Below are 19841 nucleotides of genomic sequence, written 5' to 3'. Positions count from 1 at the left end.
GGGCCAAAGCGGGAACAGGCTGTATTTGGAAATTGAAGCTATCAAGTTGCAGAGCCTTTTCTACACGATCAAATCGTGCATCAATTATTTTGTCCATTTTGATAGCTTTTAAGGGAAGGAAGGTAAAAAGACGGGTAGTGTGTGTTCTAGGGCATGTTGTTTTAATATCGACACCTAATAGGGATCGAAAGGTTGAAGATAATTCAAAACTTTTCCTAATGAATTGAGTGTTGAATAAAGTTGAGGTAAAGAAAAGTGACGATGAGGGAGAAGAATGAAATCTCAGTCAGGAAGATTTTAGCATCTTGAAAATTTAAGCGCAATGCACCAAATTGCAGGGATGCGCAGTAGATAACAAGCGCCATAGATGCTAACATCACATGATCTCTACGATGATTTCGTTTAAAATCACCCATAGGGAGTGTGCATGTTAACATCCCATTTTAATTCGAACTTGACATGCATTGCAGAAATACAACATGAAAAAAATCCTAAAATATCATATAGCAGCGTTCCGGCTTATCTACTTGTTCTGATACACCATTAATGTTAATAGCCACTCTATCTTTCGAGGGACGCAATGGGATGTAAGAAATGGAGGCAAAGCTAGCTGCTAGGTAGTTTCCTGATTACATGGAGAAGAAGTAATATTCTTCTTCCGCGGTATTGCCCCTGGAATAGGTGTCTCAAAGGGGCACGAAATATTCCCGTAGGTAATGATTGAACATCAATCAAGATGGTAATGACGTGATGGAAGAAGATCGGAAATGGAGGTGACAGGCTCATATATTATTGAGTCGAGTTGGAGAAACAGTTTGTGTGTGTTGAAGGTTTGACGCCCATTTTTTCACGCCATTGATACTTCTCTTAGGGTTAGTTGGCGTTGTCAGTCCGCGTTTGGAGGTGTCGGTGCTTTGATGCCAGGTTGTGTCAGACATGTTAAACCGAGCACAAGAAATTCTTTGAGTTTGCTTTGCCAAACGCTCGAAGAGTTAGCAGAGGGTACAATTAGGGATCGCAGGCGGTGGAGGGATGCTTTAGCGCTTTAAAAGATGTGCGAAGTAGATATATGTACAAAGGTAGTAGGGGATGGGAGGACGCTTTTGTTAGTTCACAATATGTGCCATTGCGGCATAGAACTTCGGCAGAGCCCACTCTACAGCATAGCGGACACGATGTGCTACCCTGCGTGATCACAACTACATATTAGTAGATCGGAAACGTTGGTATTAGGTTGCCTCGTCAGCAGTGAATATCAGTAAGCCTACGAGACAAAGTCCACTCTCTAATGCTAGGGGAGATTCTGCTGGGTGGCGCGGAGCTGTTTTGCAGGGCTCTGGGAGTAGCATACAGTGGCAGCGACGGCGACACTGCCTATATGGTTCTAGAGGATGGATGCGCCTGTTAATATCACAATACTATAGGGTTACGCTGATATGACTGAGGTGTCGGATAAGCACTGCGCTAGCTCGGGCTCTATTCCGACCCTCTCCTTCAGGTGTCTCGAACGATCATCACAGCCATATACGGAGTCTGGCCCGAATCACCAACGGCCCGCCAACGGCTTCCCTTCGCAAGACAGTAATTAGTTGTGCCCTCTCTTTGGAGGGTGATGTCATTGTTTGCCAGTGGACTATGCACCAGAATCGACGTGTTTGAATATGCAGGATCGCGCAAGGGCAAGGATGTGTGGCTGCAGGCGACCGTGATAGTATTGCTTCTTCTGCAACAGACGGCTATTTGCTTAGGAAATTTTTCATTTTTCTTGTCGAGTGGAAAATATCCTGGCGGCAGAGATTGACAAAACTTTATTCCTTTCGTTTGTTTGAGAAATAGTGTATGTGATGGAGTAGCAAGTTTATATGTCTTTTATTTCTTCTCTGTATAAAAATGTGCTCATCCTCTGCCCCTTTTCAGAATAGAGGTAGAGTATACATTGCTGGGCTCTTCATTCATGATTTGGTAGAGTAACAAATCTTTTTGTGATTTCTAACTTCCATCACTGTCGTACTGTTGGTCCACAACCATTCCTAGCCACATGTTAGGAATGGGGGAGAAGGCAATGAGGTCACCGTTTTATTGCCAAGTTGAAGACTAACGGGAAGTGAAAGATTCTCTCGATTCTAAATTTACATATATGGAAAGGGTCTTATGCACGGCTGGCATATCCAACTCCTCGCCCGACATACTCAGCACGAAATCATTTGATCTTCCATCCCTCTACCCTAGCCTTCGGCGAAATCAACATGCCTTCTCAAAGATCAAAGTCAACTGAGGCTTGGTCTATGTATCCGCTGCTCCACGATAGTGTATCACGCTTGCTGGAAGAGAATAATCTCCATTTTGACTTTCATGATATTGATGACGCTACAAGTTGCACCAAAGAATATGATACAAATATCATGGGTCGATTTATATGTCGCAACCATACATGCAGCTCTGACGGATGGTCAAGTAAGCGGATTGCTATCACTATACGAATGTACCCAGGAGCGAAATACAATGGAAGGGTATATCACCAACGCTGCAAGAGCTGCAAAAGCCTCAGTCGACCAATTCTGGATGATTCATATGCGGAAAGAGTCGCATATCGTATCATGAAGTGGCGTGGAATACATGTGTACTTACCCAATTATTCCGACCGAAGCAAAGGCCCACATAAACAGATATTTATGTGAGGGATGCAGGGCTGGTCATTGCAGTGCGCTTGGTAAGTAAAGCAGTAGGTCTTACGAATTCAGCTAACAGCTATTTAGATGCGAGAGCAGAATGATAAATTGTAACTTTGTGGGAGGGATGGAAAGAGAGTGTAGATAATCCTGATGGATTGCTCACCGGACGTAAGATCATTTGAGACGTCTTTGTTGACCTGTGATAATGGTAGATACTCTCTGGGTTGATGCGTGTATCTTTTGGATTTCTGAACCGGTCGCAGAGCCTGTTGGAAGCTTCCTTTGTTATACTTCTTGTATTGATATGCCATTAACAGACAGCTCTCTCCCTGGCCAAGTCGCACGCGGCTAGCCCAGAAGAAAGTGCAGTCTATACTTGCCAATCTTCCCGCACGCGTCGTGTAGTGGTTGGATTTGTGAAGTATAATAGAAAGATTGTCATGATTAGTGCTAGCTCGAAGGCAGGATATTTCTGTTCACCCCCACTATGTCTCATGGCCATCGATATCAATCCATCTCATGTCTCGCGAAAACCGTACGCCTTTCGCTTTGCCTAATAAGTAATCCATCATTCACATCCATAACAATATCAATCAATGTCTTCGAAAGATCCACTACCTCCTACATGATTTCAACAGTACTCCGGAATCAGGCATCATTAATCGTAGGTTACAAGTTTTGAACCTGCATTAGCACATTGATAGGAATTTTTAGCTAAAGCCATTTTCTTTGCTATTCCTGATGTGTGTCGGCTATTATCTCGCTCTAGAGATTGAAGTTGGACATGTATGGAGGGAGAAGGGGAAGATAGTTGGCGGGCGAGAATGATAATTTCATGATTGTGAGTGGCGGATAAGGATATAAATGGTTTCATGGGCGATCCCTGTGGTTGATGGATGGCCGTATCAGTTGCGAATTGGACTGTGACTTCAGAGCTGTAATTCTTAGGTTCTCCCTGATAGTATATATGGCTTGTGAAAGATGCAGAGCTTTGAACCTTAAGTTTTGAAAAAAGCACTGCTATGTATCTTCAAGGGAGATCGGATTTATGTTTCAATGCTCAGTAAATCCTCATCAACATGATGTTGTAATCCATTAATGTGAGCTTCGCTGTAAACGGACCACGAAATTCAGTGTCTTTTGGTAATCACGGAATTCCCTCCCTTTCACTGTCACTTCCCCTGTCTCACGACACCTACAGTGTAGTATTGTAATTGTGGAATTTCATTCAAACCCTGATATCCCACAGCTTCTTGACTGATGGAAGAAAACATCCATTCTTTCAAGAACATAGATTCGCCTTTAACTTCAGTGGATCAATTCAAGGTGAGAGGCACGCTGTTGACTCGATGGAAATCATTTATGTCAACTAGAATGTGGATAGGCAGGTGCTAGATATTAAAAGGCATTTGTATTTTCTATAGACAAACAGTGTAGTAGAGATTGTACCCTCCTGCCATCAAGAAAAAGATCACTTGAGCGCATGTATCCATCTCAATCTTTTAAGCTGCCCTATGGACCTACCTCTTTTCGGAAACGAAGAAATGGTGGTGCTATGCAATACACACAATTTATCCAATTCAAGCTGCCCACCATTATAGAATAATAATCGGTACCATAAAATCGAGCCATGTGATCCTGCAAAGACGTTGGACATCCACAATATCCTACATGCAATCCAACTTCATTCAGATGCGCGGCCCAAAAACTTCTGTCTTTCAAGGAGAGTGTTCTATATCAAGGTCAGTTACAGATCAAAAGTAGCTATGCAACTTCATGAAAGACAAGCAACCGAGAAGATGAATCAGATGTGTCGTGAGTTCATTGTTCCCTCCGCAGAGGGTCCTAAAACAAGAGGTACCAGAAAAATAGTAAAAATAATATATCATCATTGAATCTTCTCGGCCGGATGTAAATGAAATGGGGTTTCCTTACAGTTAAGATAAATGGGAAATTCAATTCGCTTTCCTGTGTAGTTGCAACAAAATTAGAGGCCTTTTCTCAATCAATTGCGACGCATCGCGAGAAATAAATTCTTGTTCATGGATTCATGTTGCCATTGAAAATGTCGTGGACTCAAGAAATTTCTTAAGATACTTGAGATGCACTAGTCGATTTTAGGTGTAGTGTGGAATCTTTTAGCTCTACCCTAAGCGAATTTGCAAATTCACAACAAGAAGATAATAATTCCGCGACAACATTTCATTTTCCAACACCTCTCGACAATCTCAACCAACCGACCAGTTTAATCACCGTCGACAAAACCGCAAAAATGGGTCGCATGCACTCCAACGGAAAGGGAATTTCTTCCTCAGCTCTCCCATACTCCCGCGCTCCTCCTTCATGGCTAAAGACCACCCCAGAGCAAGTTGTTGACCAAATTTGCAAACTTGCGAAGAAGGGTGCCGCTCCTTCCCAAATCGGTGTTGTCTTGAGAGATTCTCACGGTATTGCTCAAGTCAAGGTTGTTACTGGTATGTGGATTTATTCGATTTGCAATTGATGTGGTTGAATTTTGATCTGGCTGGAATGCGAATGCTAACTTTTTTAATTCTTATAGGTAACAAGATTCTTAGAATCCTCAAGTCCAACGGTACGATATCCAATATTACTTGAATATTTCCGTATCTGCCATCATTGGATTATAGTACATCCGTGATGTGTCAATTTGTATCTTTACAAACGCCTCTGCTTGGTCACAGACTGACAGAGTGACAAAATAGGCCTCGCCCCTGAGATTCCAGAGGACCTTTACATGTTGATCAAGAAGGTATGTTTCATTCCAATCCTGTTGCTAACGTGCAATCATACTAATCTATCGACTTCAGGCCGTCGCTGTCCGCAAGCACCTTGAGCGTAACCGCAAGGACAAGGACTCTAAGTTCCGTTTGATTCTCATCGAATCCCGTATCCACCGTCTCTCCCGTTACTACAAGACCGTCGGTGTTCTCCCACCAACCTGGAGATACGAGAGTGCCACTGCCAGCACCATGGTCGCATAAAAAGTTTCATGATAACAAAATGAATACGGAGTTGGGGTGTGGACATGTTTGCATCACAAATTACTACCTTCTTAAGAAGTACTGCTACAGTAGCATGAAAGCTACATAGCGAATGAAATATTGAGAAACACTTCCAGCATCAGTCTTGTCCTGAACCATTGTCCAAATATCGTAATGTGAGGTGTCGAAATCCTTGAACGCCCGAATTCTTGAAATGCTTTTGAAATATGTTGGGTATAATTAGATTCCATCCATTATTAATTCCCTCCTTCCAACTCCTTGGATTTTGACAAAAGAAATTCCCCTAGTACTCGTAAAGGATCTTTTGGCCTAGCAAGAATTAGTTATTAGTCAATAACCACCAGAAAGCCATTCAATCAGCCAACAGATCCGGGTACATACTGGTCCTTAGCCAACAACTTCATGCCTTCCAGTAAACTTCCTGTAACGGTCTGATTCAAGTAAACTCGCGCCGGCGCTCCATGAACACTTGCTTCAGTTGGTAACGATGGGCCCGCATCCGGGTGTTGACTCGTAGCTCTCGACGAATTCTCATTTCCATTTACTTTCGGTACAGGCGTACTTGTGCGCGCAGGAACGGGAACCGGAGAAGCTGCATCACGGTTGAGATTCGCAGTCGCTGTAGAAGCCTGATGCGATGGCGGTAGAATTGGCGAGTGGGAATGAGTTGTAGGCGGAAGGATTGCAGCGGCAGGAGACTGTGATGGGGATGTATGAGTAAGTATTTCTACTGCAGAGGACAGCCGCGAGAGGAAATGTCCAATTGAAGGGTGGGATGATTCAGGATTGGGTGGAGGAATAGGGTCTGGGGGAAGTATAAGGCATACTGCAGGTCTGTGAAGAGGCGCATCTTCCATAACCACATCTCGTGTTGCGCCGGGCATTTGGAGGACGCCGGAGGGGGTGGCTGCAGGTGGGGTTGCGGAATGCGATTGGTTTTGCATAGCGAGCTGATACGTCTGGGCGGCCGCGCTGATGCTAGAAATGCTATTAGGATTTGTATCGGGAGAGGGTGTGTTTGGTTGTGACATGCTGGAAGTGGAGATCGCGTGTGGGAGTTATGAAGAGTTGTGTGAAGGATTCTGAGCTTATGATTGGGTTGTGAAATTACTTGGAGAGGATGCCCTTTTTGCCAAAGGTAGAATGATATGTCAGGTGACTACGTGCTGGTGTACGCGATGCAAGGCGCGCTAGGCAATGCTCTTGCATGGAATTATATAACACTGGAGAAGTATGTGTGGACTACTTCTTTGTACACAACTTTCGGTATAATGCTACTCGAAGAACTTAAGAATACCAATCACAACGTTATGTTACATCGACGCACTCAACGTAAAATACCTCAAGACTTCAAAGATAAATTATTGCCACCGTCGAAACGCCTGAAAACCACAAAGAGTGCAGAAGATGAGGATCTCAGTTCTCGATGTCCCTCCGATGATGAGGAATTACCTTTATCACCACGAAGTCGAAGCCCAATTCATCTTAGAAAAACTGAAATTCTTGATTCGGAAGAAGATGAAGGAGAAGACGAAGTGGATCAGATTGGGGCTCCCAGAGTGACGGAATTGGAGAGTGCATTACCACCAGTTGACATTGATAAAAATGCAATTGCTAAATATGAAGCAATGCGTGCGGAGGTTGATGACCTCCCGGATGATCTCAAGTCGAGATTAAGTGGGAGGACGTGGGAGAGGGGTAAAAGCAGTATTTATAGTGATGCTTTCAACCTTGCATTGGAAACTGTCTTGGAGGATGAAGGACATCTATTTGATGAGAAGGAAATGGATGTTTTCAACCAATGGAGAGAGTTGGATTATGAGGCTCAGTACTTGTAAGGTGCAATTCCTTAATTTCCAATTGAAATCCCTCGAGGACTAATGAGGATAGATATGTGCGTCTTTTTTTGCGGAAAACATCGGCTTGGCATCGTATCAATCGCTTGGGTTATCATGGTGATTTGACGGACGCTCCTGCAACTTCGAAGGTTTTGCAGTCAATGCGAGAATTGCCAGAGTCTACAGCGACGGTTCAAGTCAATCCAGCGGAATTGAGGCCTCCGCAAGGGACCGTTCTCGAAAACTCATTTACTTTTGCTGATTCGTCTGAAGATCAGATCAGAACTTTAGATGAAGCATTATCTTTACTGAATCTAGACGAGCTAAAGGGTCTTGCAAAAGAGCTTAAGGTTCAAGGGAAAAACAAAGCCGATATACTGAAAGCACTCCGTGAAACAAGTCAACGTCAAAGTGGCCTTGGCTATGTTGGTCTGAAAAGAGCCGACAGCATGTCAACATCGATACCAACGACTCCAGATGGATCCATCCCCGAAGAAGAAGACGATAGTCTCGATCATGTGAACAGAGATGTTCATTTCCTAAGAAAGGTCATGGCTATAACAGGACCTTGTATACGACTTTCCCTCCCAGCCTTGAACTTATTCGAGCGAGTTCATCTCGTTTTCTATAGATCAACTGAGTGGACTGATAAATCCCTCACAACCATTATCCTTGCCAGAATCTCCCGTCGCAACTTTCCTAGCTATATTGTCTCCCGTTCTACCAACATATTCCCCTATCGCTCCATCCTCCTTGAATTCGAAGCCTCAATAAGAACTCAATATCGCGTCGATAAGATCCTCGAATACAGTAACCGGGGCAAAGCCGGGCTGGACGAAGTAATGGAAATCTTCGAAGAAGTATATCCCCGTTGGAAAGTTCTCCTAGCAGAAGAACAACGCAAAGAAGATAGCATATACGAAAGTGGTGAAGGGGCTTACCTTCGTCGTTTTTCTCCTGCTTGGGTATACACACGAATTGTGCACAAAGGCCTATACGTTTTCGGCCGTTTCAAAGACCATGAAAAGGAACACGCAATTCTCACCGAACTCCTCAATCAAAAACTTTTCCATTCAGCCAAGCGAGGTGCATGGTACCAACGAAAGGCCCTCCTTGAAGAACACTACATGTGCACTCTTCAACCAGTCCTTGGAATCAACGATACCGAGCAACAAAAACGCCTCTGGAAACGCACATCACTTCGTACTTGCGAACAAGGACTCCAAGATAGATATTGCCACGCCATCTACCACTACGACCTCCAAAAACGCATTCGAAAACTCGAGAAAAATCTCAAGATTCCCAAAAGAGAAAAACATGAATTTGATCACGCACTCCTCACAAAACCCCTCGAAATAACCATCCAAGGAATCCAAATCAAAAAACAATACCTAACACCCACCACACTCCGTCGTCGATTCAGCACCCCAAATGGAATGGAAGAGCGTCAACGCAGCACCAAAACGATCTGGATAGATGAATATGAAGGAAACGGCACATCCGAATGTTCCGTCGAGGAACTATGTTTAAGTTATTATCGCAGCCAAGGGCTAAAGGGATACCACTCCGAAGGCGGCATCCTACGCACTCTATTCGCGTATCTATTCTTCGACATCCTCTTCCTCTACATCCCCAATGTCTTCCAAACCCAGTACCAAACTTGTCCCCTAGACCTCCACACAGATGCATTTTTCGCAGCAAGAGCATCAGAGATTAATCATCGCATTGTAGAGATTGAAAATGGCAAGGCGGCGGAAATTATTAGAGGGGTGTGGGAAAGCGAGGCGGATAAACGAACTTGCGTTGTAGGTTTAAGGTGGGAGTTCGATGTGCATGATTTACAGGAAATTGTGGATGCCTTTGGTGGCGCAGGACTGGGGAAAGTCATGAGAGTTATGGCTGAGGAGTATAGGGTGAGAGGGGGAGGAGTACCAGATTTGTTTTTGTGGGATGTGGGAGAGGCGAAGGATGAGCCGAAGGATGAGCAGAACGACAAAACGAAGAACAACTCAAACAAAATCAACACCAAACCACAAACCAAACAAAGAAAAAAAGAAGTCAGATTCGTAGAGGTAAAAAGCGGGAATGATCGCTTAAGTGATACTCAACGCATGTGGATTCATGTCTTAATGGGCGCGGGTATAAGAGTAGAACTCTGTAATGTGGTTGCGAGGGAAGTGAGGATTATTGATGCGGGGTGAGGAAGTTATGAGTTATGAGTTATGGAGCTAGGGGAGGGGTGAAGGTTGGATGGTGGGACCGGCTGGGATCGATGGTTAATTTTACATGAACTACTAATTATATGGACTAGATAGATAGATGGCTGGAATATTAATATACAAGACGATTTCGTTCTCATTCTCCATTTCGGTATAATCTCAGTAGAATCCCATAATATCATTTATTAAGGTGTGTCGGGGCTGTCTGTACACACACACTTGGGTTTGGGTCATAGTTACAAGCTATAATACAACCATATTCACCCACCCACCTACCTACCTAATGACCTACTCTACTCCACCTACCTTTAAACTCCAAAACCACCTAAAAAGTTTTCTTTCTCAACATCCAATTATTATCCGAATAAAGATCTAATTTAATTTAAATATCCATCACTAATAAGTCTTACAACTTTTAAAGATGAAGATAATATTGATATTCATATTCATATACAACATTTCATAGAAATTAAATTAAATTCCAACTACACTTTTGCACAATATACACAGCACGGAACACTGCAATCTTATCTTTCTTATCTTCTAATTATGTATTTTCTTAATTCTTCACTATCTCCTCTAACTCCTCTTCCCCTTCTCCTTCTCCTACTCCCTTGCACTCATCATTCCTCACCATATCCTCCCTCCTTTCTTGAGAAATCAATTCCCAGTCCCTATCCCTCAACCCATATATCACCTCTCCTCACTTCCCTCCTATTCACACACATCACCAAAAAGAGCAAAAAAAACAAAAAGAAAAAGAAAGTGTGATTTTAATACATTACTATCTAGCTTGTTTCTCTCCACTTTCGCTGCACCTTACGCGAAATATCGACGAAACATTCATACATGAGGCTCTGTAACCACGCAAAAGATATCAAGATCTGCTTTAGCAATCTAGCTAGCTGTTCTTCAAAAATTTCCTATTCCACGCTAATTTCACCTCACGCGGCCTTTGTGGCGGTGACCGCAGATTGTGTTTATTTTATCTTTGTACAAAGTTGGTAGAGAGATAAGATTGAGTTGTTTTGTAACATGTCGAAAGAATTTTGGTGTAAAAACATTAAGCCTGGCTGTAATGCGGGAAAAAAAAAGAAAGTGGTGATACCAATAGATCTGCATAGTTGCCGAAAAATTAGAAAAGCAAAGCGGATCGCTCCACGGAGCAATAGAGGCATCACTTTAATATGTAAAACTCCAAATGGGTATGCTGAAACAATGAACAATGAAAAAAAAACGAAAGGCACATGAGCCTATCCAGAACGCCTTTAAGCCAAGCCCTTTCCCTTTGCGCCGTCGTTATACCGTCGTTTCAAATCATGGGTGCTTTTTCGGCTGCTGCTCGACCTTGATCAAGTGAGCTGAACAGTTGATGTGGAGGAATTCTTGACATTCCGCTATTTCTATCATAACTGTTCGTTGGTGCAGGCATATAACCCTCACGTTTTCTTCTGATGCGTTCCGCCAACACGCCGGCAACGACTAGAAGGAATATTAATGCGAGAGAAATTGCTAAAGCAATCAGTACGACCAAGCCAACTGCAAGGTGACTACCTATAATGATGTTAGAGATTTATTCAGGATTGCTTGTTCATGGTTAACCTACCAGATGACTTGAAAAAGTTATTCTCTTGCGAGAAAATGTGCGACAGGCTACCTCCAGTATTTGACGTACTGCTTGTGAGTGCAAAAGGTTGAAAGGTGGTTCCGTTGAATAGAACTGCTGAGACATTACCAAAAGTAGGTAACACCATGGCACCAGTAAGCATTAAAACTTGATTCGAAGGAACAAGATCGGAATTATCGTGGTTTGATGAGAGTGGCATCATTTGGAGGCCACGAATGACCGAGCCACTTTCGAACACATTCCCAACCGAATTCCAGTTTGTACCGTCATACTTCATAACGAATGCCGATCCATTAGTTGCAGTGCCAGCTACCCAATATTGTGAGATATCACTAGTCGCTGGGACAATGGATGTAACAGTTCCTGGGATGGCATTTGAGCCAGTAGCGGTAGTCCAGGTTTGGCCCTTAGTATCGTAAGTTGCTAAAGATACATTGGCTCCATCGACTGTTAATGATCCGCCGACGATAAGAGAGGTATCGCTGGTCCAAAGCATGGTATTCACGGTACCTTCGAGACTCGTTCCTGGGCGATTCCATTGGGATGCAGAAGCTGTAAAAAGGCAAACCCCTGGGCAATCTAGACCTCCAGCTTGAGTGAAACTTCCACCAACATATACATCACCATTCTTTGTCCTAACAGCAATGTCATGAACAACGGCTGATTGTCCGCCAAGGGCTGGTGTTTGTGATGCAAATGTAGAAGTCTTAAGATCGTATAAAATGAGCCCGTTGACCCTTCCTCCGTTAACAGTGCCAGTAACGGAACCTCCAGCATAGAGAATGTCGTTTTGTATAGCCAATGCACGGAAGGTAGAATCGGCGTCGATCTGGGACCCGAGTCCAGTGACAGTGTTGTCATTCGCGCCATCAATAAATACAAGGTTATTAACATCAGTGCCGTTGATAGAGGTTGCAGTGAAATGGCCGCCAAGGATTGTGACATTCTTGGAGCCATTCTCATAGAATAGTCCAGTTACAACACCACTAACATTTTGGCTGGCAGTATTCCTCTTCGATAAGGTTGAGGTAGATTGTGGTTTAGAGGCTTGAATGTCAACAGGAAATGGGCTTAATCCTGATGCGAGGGAAACAACTCCACTAACGCCCAGTTGTGATGATGAGAGCGAACCTGCAAAAATGTAGTCGCCAGATGCATTTACTGCGGCAGTGAGTTGACCATTGATAGCCATTTTAGCAATTTTAAGGTTTTGTAACCAATTGCTGTGTGATGGGACCCAGATTGCGAAACCAGAAACAGCTACAGCGGAGTTGTTACCAAATGCAACGAGCTGGTCGAAATCTCCAGTTAATGTGATAACAGTCTCAGGTCTGTTAGCACTGATGTTCATTGATATTGGTACCACTGATGAAACTTGTCCATTGACACCAGCTCCTAATGCGCTCCATCTGTTCTGTACGGTATCATAAGCAGCGATATTGCTCAACCCTGTGGTAGTGGTGGAGCCCGTGTTGCTGCTAAATTTTCCAGCAACATATAGAGTTGTGTCGTTAAGAAGCATGGTGAGCACCTTCCCATTTAAACCGTTCGAAGCCAGTGAATTAGTACCGGCGTCTGAGATCGAGAATATGTTTTGGTAATTTGTTGCAGAAAAATTGCCTCCAACAAAAATAGTATTGCCAGAAGCTACAACAGCGTTCACCTCAGCATCGTCATTAAGGCTCATACCAGCTTGAACAACCGTATTGTTCTGGAAATTGGAAGCGTTAATGACAGTTTCGCTTGGATCGAACTCGAAAAGACCATTTAATCCAGTGCTAGTTGCATTGTTCAGGATGAATCCAACACGCTGAGCCACAATCGTAAAATTCTCCGAATTCCCAGGTATCTGACCGCTTGGGGTGAGGGTAATTGAAGGGCGGAATGTATCGCTAGCAGCTTGGATGTAACCAGAGTACACTTCATCATACTTGTCGTAGTCGTTAGACTGAAAAAGGGTAATGGGTGAGCCAAAGGTTGCCGTTGCACGTGAAGTCTCACTAGCCACGGTTCCATTTACAACAACAGAGCCTCGGCTTGAGCATGTATTATCCTGGATACATCCAGGTGTGTACATCTTCACTGTATAGTTCCCCGACTCTCTGATGTCTGGATAAAATACAACAGAAGCTGCACTTGCTGTGTCTGATGTAAATTGGCCCGTGAGATACTTTGCAACACTTTGAAATGAAGGACTGATAGCCCAAGGACCGGTAGATGTAGCTTTCGAGGCAGTCGACAAAGAAGCACAGGAAGGCTCGTTGAATTCCTTGATAGCGTAAGAAAATATGTCATCCTGGAACAGCTCAATGCCATTCAAGCCACCTCCACTACCGTACCAAGCAGAGATATCGATCTGAAAGGCATCCATGCCAACTGAATTCACGAAGTGGAAATCCTGGTATGGAATGCTAGTATTGCTGCTTAAAGGGCACTCCGATGTGCATGTTGCATTAGCACCTGTGGCTGGATCGATATATGTAAAATTCATGATGCCGTTGATTGGCTGAGCCGTATATCTCCAGGTCTTGGTACCTCGGCCATCTTGGTGCGTATTCCATAATCTCAATTTGGTAGGTTGAAAGCCAAATCCAAATGTAGCTTTCCAGAACCCAGCAGAATCATCTTTGAGCAACCAAGTATTTCCAGCGCCGTCAGTGCCACCGGTCTTGCACACAATATTTGTTGGATCATCAAAGCCAGCAGTTGTGGCCGTGCCGCTGCTCGTGATATTGGCGCCAGAAATATTGACAATTTGCTGATCAGTTGTGTTACTACTTCTACTAGTGATTGGTGCCGTAGAGTTTCCTAGTCCGGTAAAAGCTCCACCAAATATTATATTCCCGTTCGAAGCCTTCGAGATAGAATTGACCCGACCGTTAAATCCGGAAAAGGGAAGGGCAACTAAGTTATTGTCCACCAACTTGATTACATTTGAAGAATTCGTAGAATCGAAATAACCTCCGATGTAGACTGCATTTGTCGATTCGTCACATAAGAGTGCTGAAACGGATCCTGATAATCCAGGAAGTGCAGTAATTTCAGACGTTTTTGAATTGAACAATGCAATGCCTTGCGATTCCACATTTCCTAAGCTCGTGAAATTACCTCCAATTACGACCCCCACAAGAGTTCCATCCGATTTGACGTACGGGCACATTGCTGTGATTGAAGCATCAGCCGATGCCAAGGAGTCGAATTCACCCGTAGGAAACCGTGCCATGACGGATTGGGTCGTAGTGTTGTATCCATCTTCATTCTGTCCCTGGAATTGATATAACGATATACCATCAAAATCCCCACCAAGCCCTACACGTCCCAAATTCGAGAGATCGAGGTTGGCGGATGGAGCTGGCTGGAAAGTAATCGCGCGCGATAATGGCGTCAAGGTTAACAGGAAAGAAAAGCGTATTATAGATCGTGATTCGCTAGCTGATGGGTTCAGCCATGATGAGAACCTCATTGCTGTTCCCCTCTGAGTAAGTATTATTAATGGGTATTATTCGTGTCGCGAGTTCGTGAGAATCAAAAGCTCGATGGCCTCTTTCTCCTCCAGTTCCCGAAGTAATTGCATTGACTGGACGCGCAACCCTTATGCCATTTGATTATCCTTCACTATGGTGTGTAGATCGATTGAAAATGCTCTCGAGGGTGTATTAAAGAGTTATTGTTTGTAGTATAGCATGTAATGAGTGTTGTGTTGGTGTTGAAGTTGAGATGGAGTCGAAGGGATCTAAACTTCTAAAAGTGATAGTAATCTCAGTCTCGAAAAGGCAAGTTGAACTTGAATGGATCTAGACTAGATTCGCGTACTGGACTAATGAGAAATAATTGATATTTTTATTTTTTGTACCAGCTTTGAAGGGGTGGACCTCGGGTGTTCAGGAACCAGGAACCAATTTTAAACGGCTTATTATTGCTGTTGTGAGAAAAGAACGATAGGAATCCTCCTCCTTTGTTGCTGGTGATATAAATTGAAAAAAATTGGTGAAAATTTCAATGATAAGATCCGTCTGTAAGGGAGATGGATGATCTATCAATGTTCGATATCTTCGTATGATATTATCTTCTTCTGGGGAGTTATTATTATCGATTGCGCAGTCTTTGAAACTAGTTGTTAGTTTGGTGGAGTCTGTCTTGGAGAGGAGGGTTGCTGTTCAGAGGATGGCAAGCGAGATTGGTTGTTCGAATTGATGGCTGACTGTGAATCCAAAGGTGGTGAATCCAAAGGTGGTGAATCCGATGGGGATGGCTGCTTGATTATACGAGAACGGTATAAACGGTTATGAAAAATTGAAAAATGAAAGTGGAATTGATATAAAATCGACTGGTTGGTGTTGGAAATGAGTGTATAAGTGGCGATGGGGTTGATTGAATTGATAGTCTGTTGTGCTTCAATAATAGAAGAGAGAGAGATGTTAGTTCTGCTGTACACAAGTATTTCTTTCATTTCTACCCTGGCTGTCGGTTTTTCTTTTTTCTTCCATCTTGCATATTTGCTCATGAGGTAACAGAAGTACCTGAAGATGATTCGATAATCACCTTATGCACTGCATTTGAAAATGGGCATAAACAGGGGGAAGAATTGTGACACGTACCAGTACCATATAATGTTTGGCTTTGGGCAGCGGTAGCAGAACAACAAACAGATCAAATGATTAAACACAACACGAGAAAAGCGTCTGATAAGGAAAGGAAGGATTGTTTGAAAGAGTGACAAAGAGTGAACGAGTGAGGGAGTGAGTGAGTGGGTGAGTTGAGTGAGTGAGTTGAGTGAGTTGAATGAGCGAGTGACTGAGTGACTGAATAAATGAGTGTAAGTGAGTGAGTGTGTAATGAGTGTGTGTATCGAAATTGAAGATTGACTGTTTTGCGGTTGATCGTTGCAATTAGGAGTAAAAGAACATTTTGGGAATGGTGAGAGATGAAAAGACTGAAAAGGCACAATGTACACAGACTGTTGACATTCACGAGGGATTGGTTGCTGCTGATGCATACCCTACCCTACTCCGTACATATTATTACCCATTTAACGTTTTTTCGGATGAGGGTGAAACCCATCAAGGCACATCCCTATCTGTGCCTGCCCAAAGAGGACGAAATCCTACTTCTAACAACCTTTTGCCTTTGATTGGTTTGATCTCCAAGAATACCTCGAAGTACCGAGAATAAAACTATGAATAGCAACCATTTATAAAGATATGCAACATTTATGGAGTAGTAGATATTTATTAATGGCTTTGCCATGATGTTGGGTAGTCCATCATGACATCTGCCGGCACCATGATGTATGATACATTCCTCAACTGGTTGCTATGGGGTTATTCTCAAATATGTAGGACCTCAGAGACGTAAAATTATCTCCAATGCTTGATTGCGTGGGATAAGATCTCCAATTATATGCATGAAGAAACTTATTATGATTCAGGCTTATCCCTTCTCACATGTCATGGTTAGAATCATGTACTAGGTACTGTACCTAGGTATTAACCTCAATATTATTATTATATCATTCATTCCATAACCCCTTAAAAGGAACATCCTCACACAATTATATTAACATTCTACTATACCATTCTCAAGTTCGAATACGAGAACACAAATTTTGTTCATTTGTCCTCTCATGTGAAAAAGAACCATCCACATATGGGGAGGGGTATCATACTTCATTTATTTCAATATGTTTGCAGCAGCCGCCGTCCTGGTCTTGTAATCTCTTGGACTTTCGTAATCCTTTTTCTTCCCTGACCACATTCCTAATTTATTCTTCTTGGCCTCTTTTTCTATCGCCCTATACTGCGCCTCGAAATCTCCAAACTCAGCGCCCATCTTGGCCTCGTAGACTGTAGCCATTCCCGCTTTCAACATTTCCTTCCCAACATCCTTTCGAAATAGAAATCTTCGCACCCAGACTGTAGCTACCACTCGATTATACTGATCGCGTCTGTAAATGTAGGCACGTACGCGGCGATTCTGAATATAGTCTCGTAGCCAGGCTAAAGCCTCGGCTGAAAATGGTTGAGCGGGTTTGCCAAAATGTGCTCCTTCTGGCGCGTCGACTCCTGCGATCCGAACGTGGATCTGTGTGAATTAGCTTTCTGCATCTAGTATAACCAAGCGGCCATCGTGAAGTACCCACCGTCTTGTTCTTCAGGTCTTTCCCTTCAGGCAAGGTCTTTCTTCCCGGCAACCATCCCCAACCCGCAAGTCTACCACCAGGCGTATGAAAAAGATGAAAATTATCCGCATCTCCGACTCTCGTCACTGTGCCAAACAAGCTCCTTTTCCTAAAGAACCCCGGCCGTATATGTGTTGCCTCTGGAATGCGACGTAGATAAGAGCGGTACAAGCGCGTGGAAAACAAAATGGTAGTTGTCAACAGAAGTGTAGGTATTAGGGTTCGCGGGTCCGTATAATGCTGCCAGTCCGTGGCATTAAGATTATCGCCCCATGAGAATGAGGACCTAGCATCGTCTTTTCCTTTTTCCTTTTTCGAATTTGAGTTGAAATCCAGCCAGCCCATAGTGTCGACGGGCAGTACCAGTCACAGAATGATTATGATGTGGGGAGGAGGCTGCTGCTCAATGCTTTCGACAGGGGAGGGGGTTTTTTTATGTCCGAGCTCTGGAGGAAAGTCACATTGTCATCAGACACACAAGAAAGGTATCAGATGAAAATTCATCATAAGCTAACCAAAGACCACTGTCCAAGAGCCTTTGAAACATTGGACTTTTAACTTGGACGTGTAAATTGAACTTGATCTTTGTGCGTCAAAATTCAGGAGCAAGAGCTTCTTCATCTAATGAGAAGTGAAGTACATAAATCTAATTTGGTATAGTAGAGGCACATTTATTATACAATATTATACAGCTCCTACGTAGGTACTTACAATTTCCTTCTCTTGGCTCTTACACTCCTTGCCGATGGCTGGAATACTTCCACCTCTTCCTCAAGTTCGATCTCCTCTGTGCCGCCTTCACACTTTATCGTAACCTTCTCTTCTTCCTTGATCTCCATCTCCTCCGAACGATACTCGCGCTTGACTGCGACTTCCTTTTCTAGAATATCACCGTTTTCCTGCTTTATATCGACTTCATTAACTTTAATTTCGACCTTGGTGACAAGTTTATCGGAAAATGTTTTCAAATCCGCCGCAAATAAGACTGAATGCGCCCAGCCAGCCTCTTTTCCCCATAACCCTCTAAAATGATCGCCAATCGCATCATATGTAGCTTTGGTGAGACTCTTGTGTTTTCCCTTTCCAAATTTGTAGTCCCTCTGAGCAATCTGCCAGACGTGAGTGTCGACAGGAACCGCCTCTCCCCATCCTAAACCCATCAAACAAACGCAGTCAGCAACTTTTGGACCAACACCTTGAAGCTCAAGGAGCTCTTCATGTGCTTTCCTATAGCCAGGACGACCCCCTGCTGGGATTTCTCCTTCAAAGGGTATGTCAAAAGTCTCCTGATTGCGAAGATTTTCGAGCCAACCTTTAGGCTTTGAGGCCACAATCGAAGCCGTTTGGGCAATGTACTTTGCTCGATACCCAAAGCCTAGTACACGGAGATGTGACTCTACCCCTGAACCAGTTAAGGCTTCGGGTTCCGGGAAATCGTGAAATGGTTGATCACCAATGTGGCCGATTAGAGGACCATAATGTAGACACAAATTATTTACCTACATGAAAACACAATCAATAAAATAATCCGAGGCTTAGCACACATACATACCATTTGCGAAATTCTTATAATATTATTATTGCTACTGCAAATAAATCCCACCAAAGCTTCCCAAGCATCTTGCTTGAGAATACGAACTCCAGTGAACTTGGGTGCTCTTTTCTTAAAATTTGGGTCTACTGACGACCATTGCTCATATAATTCAGTCAGTTTCGGTGAAAGATTGAGATAATTCCGAAGCAGAGATTCCGTTTCTTCATCATCTCCAGGCTCTTCCTTTTTGGCCAAACGTGGAGAGCTTGACGGTACTTTAACCTCAGGAAATATTGTACGATAGTGAAGATGGGTCGAATCCTGTTTTAGAGAAAGTATACGGCCATGAAGTGTACAAGACCTATTTGAAGTTAACCTTGTTTGTCGACTACTGCAATTGTTAGAAAAGCGTCGTGTACCAGCAATCTTCATCTACAGCTTTCTTCCACCGAAAAGATTGTCCACAACGTAAAGTAGTATCTATACAAAGCTCTGCCAAACTCACTGGAAGCTTTCTCCATTCTGATATCCTCAAATTACCCATTGTGAGGATCTGATTGTGATTTATGGTGGTTGAGTGAACTCCACCTTGGCGCGCTTTACACCAGGAACAACGTTTCTAATCTTAGCGCGAAATTCAATTGAAGTTCGCGACAGCTTCCACAAAAATTCCGCCTCGGTTTTGAGCTTGTCAACCACAACCAAAATTACATTTATTTGTTTGCTTGTTTCTCAAAAATACTCTGACTT

The 19841-nt window shown here is 43.3% G+C and overlaps 9 protein-coding genes across 9 annotated transcripts; 5 read left to right on the top strand and 4 right to left on the bottom strand.

Annotated features, from left to right (window-relative positions):
- Positions 1–2246: 2246 nt before the first annotated feature.
- Positions 2247–2773, top strand: SS1G_02986 (hypothetical protein; the record flags this gene model as incomplete). Its single annotated transcript, XM_001596713.1, has 3 exons — positions 2247–2510; positions 2653–2710; positions 2757–2773. The coding sequence occupies 3 exons, from the start codon at positions 2247–2249 to the stop codon at positions 2771–2773; spliced, it is 339 nt and encodes a 112-aa protein (XP_001596763.1).
- Positions 2774–4944: 2171 nt separating this feature from the next.
- Positions 4945–5674, top strand: SS1G_02985 (40S ribosomal protein S13; the record flags this gene model as incomplete). Its single annotated transcript, XM_001596712.1, has 4 exons — positions 4945–5146; positions 5233–5265; positions 5396–5442; positions 5501–5674. 4 exons carry the CDS (start codon positions 4945–4947, stop codon positions 5672–5674), a joined length of 456 nt encoding a protein of 151 aa, XP_001596762.1.
- A 257-nt stretch (positions 5675–5931) lies between these two features.
- Positions 5932–6579, bottom strand: SS1G_02984 (hypothetical protein; the record flags this gene model as incomplete). The annotated part of the gene is made up of 3 exons (XM_001596711.1): positions 5932–6004; positions 6077–6393; positions 6523–6579. 3 exons carry the CDS (start codon positions 6577–6579, stop codon positions 5932–5934), a joined length of 447 nt encoding a protein of 148 aa, XP_001596761.1.
- Positions 6580–6843: 264 nt separating this feature from the next.
- SS1G_02983 (hypothetical protein) lies at positions 6844–9852 on the top strand (the record flags this gene model as incomplete). Its single annotated transcript, XM_001596710.1, has 3 exons — positions 6844–7529; positions 7817–9730; positions 9849–9852. 3 exons carry the CDS (start codon positions 6844–6846, stop codon positions 9850–9852), a joined length of 2604 nt encoding a protein of 867 aa, XP_001596760.1.
- A 1212-nt stretch (positions 9853–11064) lies between these two features.
- On the bottom strand, positions 11065–14602 carry SS1G_02982 (hypothetical protein; the record flags this gene model as incomplete). Its single annotated transcript, XM_001596709.1, has 2 exons — positions 11065–11306; positions 11428–14602. 2 exons carry the CDS (start codon positions 14600–14602, stop codon positions 11065–11067), a joined length of 3417 nt encoding a protein of 1138 aa, XP_001596759.1.
- A 394-nt stretch (positions 14603–14996) lies between these two features.
- On the top strand, positions 14997–15668 carry SS1G_02981 (predicted protein; the record flags this gene model as incomplete). Its single annotated transcript, XM_001596708.1, has 3 exons — positions 14997–15048; positions 15236–15303; positions 15501–15668. 3 exons carry the CDS (start codon positions 14997–14999, stop codon positions 15666–15668), a joined length of 288 nt encoding a protein of 95 aa, XP_001596758.1.
- A 625-nt stretch (positions 15669–16293) lies between these two features.
- On the top strand, positions 16294–16551 carry SS1G_02980 (predicted protein; the record flags this gene model as incomplete). The annotated part of the gene is made up of 1 exon (XM_001596707.1): positions 16294–16551. One exon carries the CDS (start codon positions 16294–16296, stop codon positions 16549–16551), a length of 258 nt encoding a protein of 85 aa, XP_001596757.1.
- Positions 16552–17049: 498 nt separating this feature from the next.
- Positions 17050–17902, bottom strand: SS1G_02979 (hypothetical protein; the record flags this gene model as incomplete). Its single annotated transcript, XM_001596706.1, has 2 exons — positions 17050–17460; positions 17519–17902. 2 exons carry the CDS (start codon positions 17900–17902, stop codon positions 17050–17052), a joined length of 795 nt encoding a protein of 264 aa, XP_001596756.1.
- A 362-nt stretch (positions 17903–18264) lies between these two features.
- On the bottom strand, positions 18265–19112 carry SS1G_02978 (hypothetical protein; the record flags this gene model as incomplete). Its single annotated transcript, XM_001596705.1, has 2 exons — positions 18265–19056; positions 19110–19112. The coding sequence occupies 2 exons, from the start codon at positions 19110–19112 to the stop codon at positions 18265–18267; spliced, it is 795 nt and encodes a 264-aa protein (XP_001596755.1).
- Positions 19113–19841: the final 729 nt, after the last annotated feature.

The sequence above is a fragment of the Sclerotinia sclerotiorum genome, genomic scaffold (assembly GCF_000146945.2).
Source record: "Sclerotinia sclerotiorum 1980 UF-70 scaffold_3 genomic scaffold, whole genome shotgun sequence".
NCBI classification, from domain to species: domain Eukaryota; kingdom Fungi; phylum Ascomycota; class Leotiomycetes; order Helotiales; family Sclerotiniaceae; genus Sclerotinia; species Sclerotinia sclerotiorum.
The sequence above is the reverse complement of the archived record's forward strand: the minus strand, read 5'-3'. Positions and strand labels throughout refer to the sequence as shown.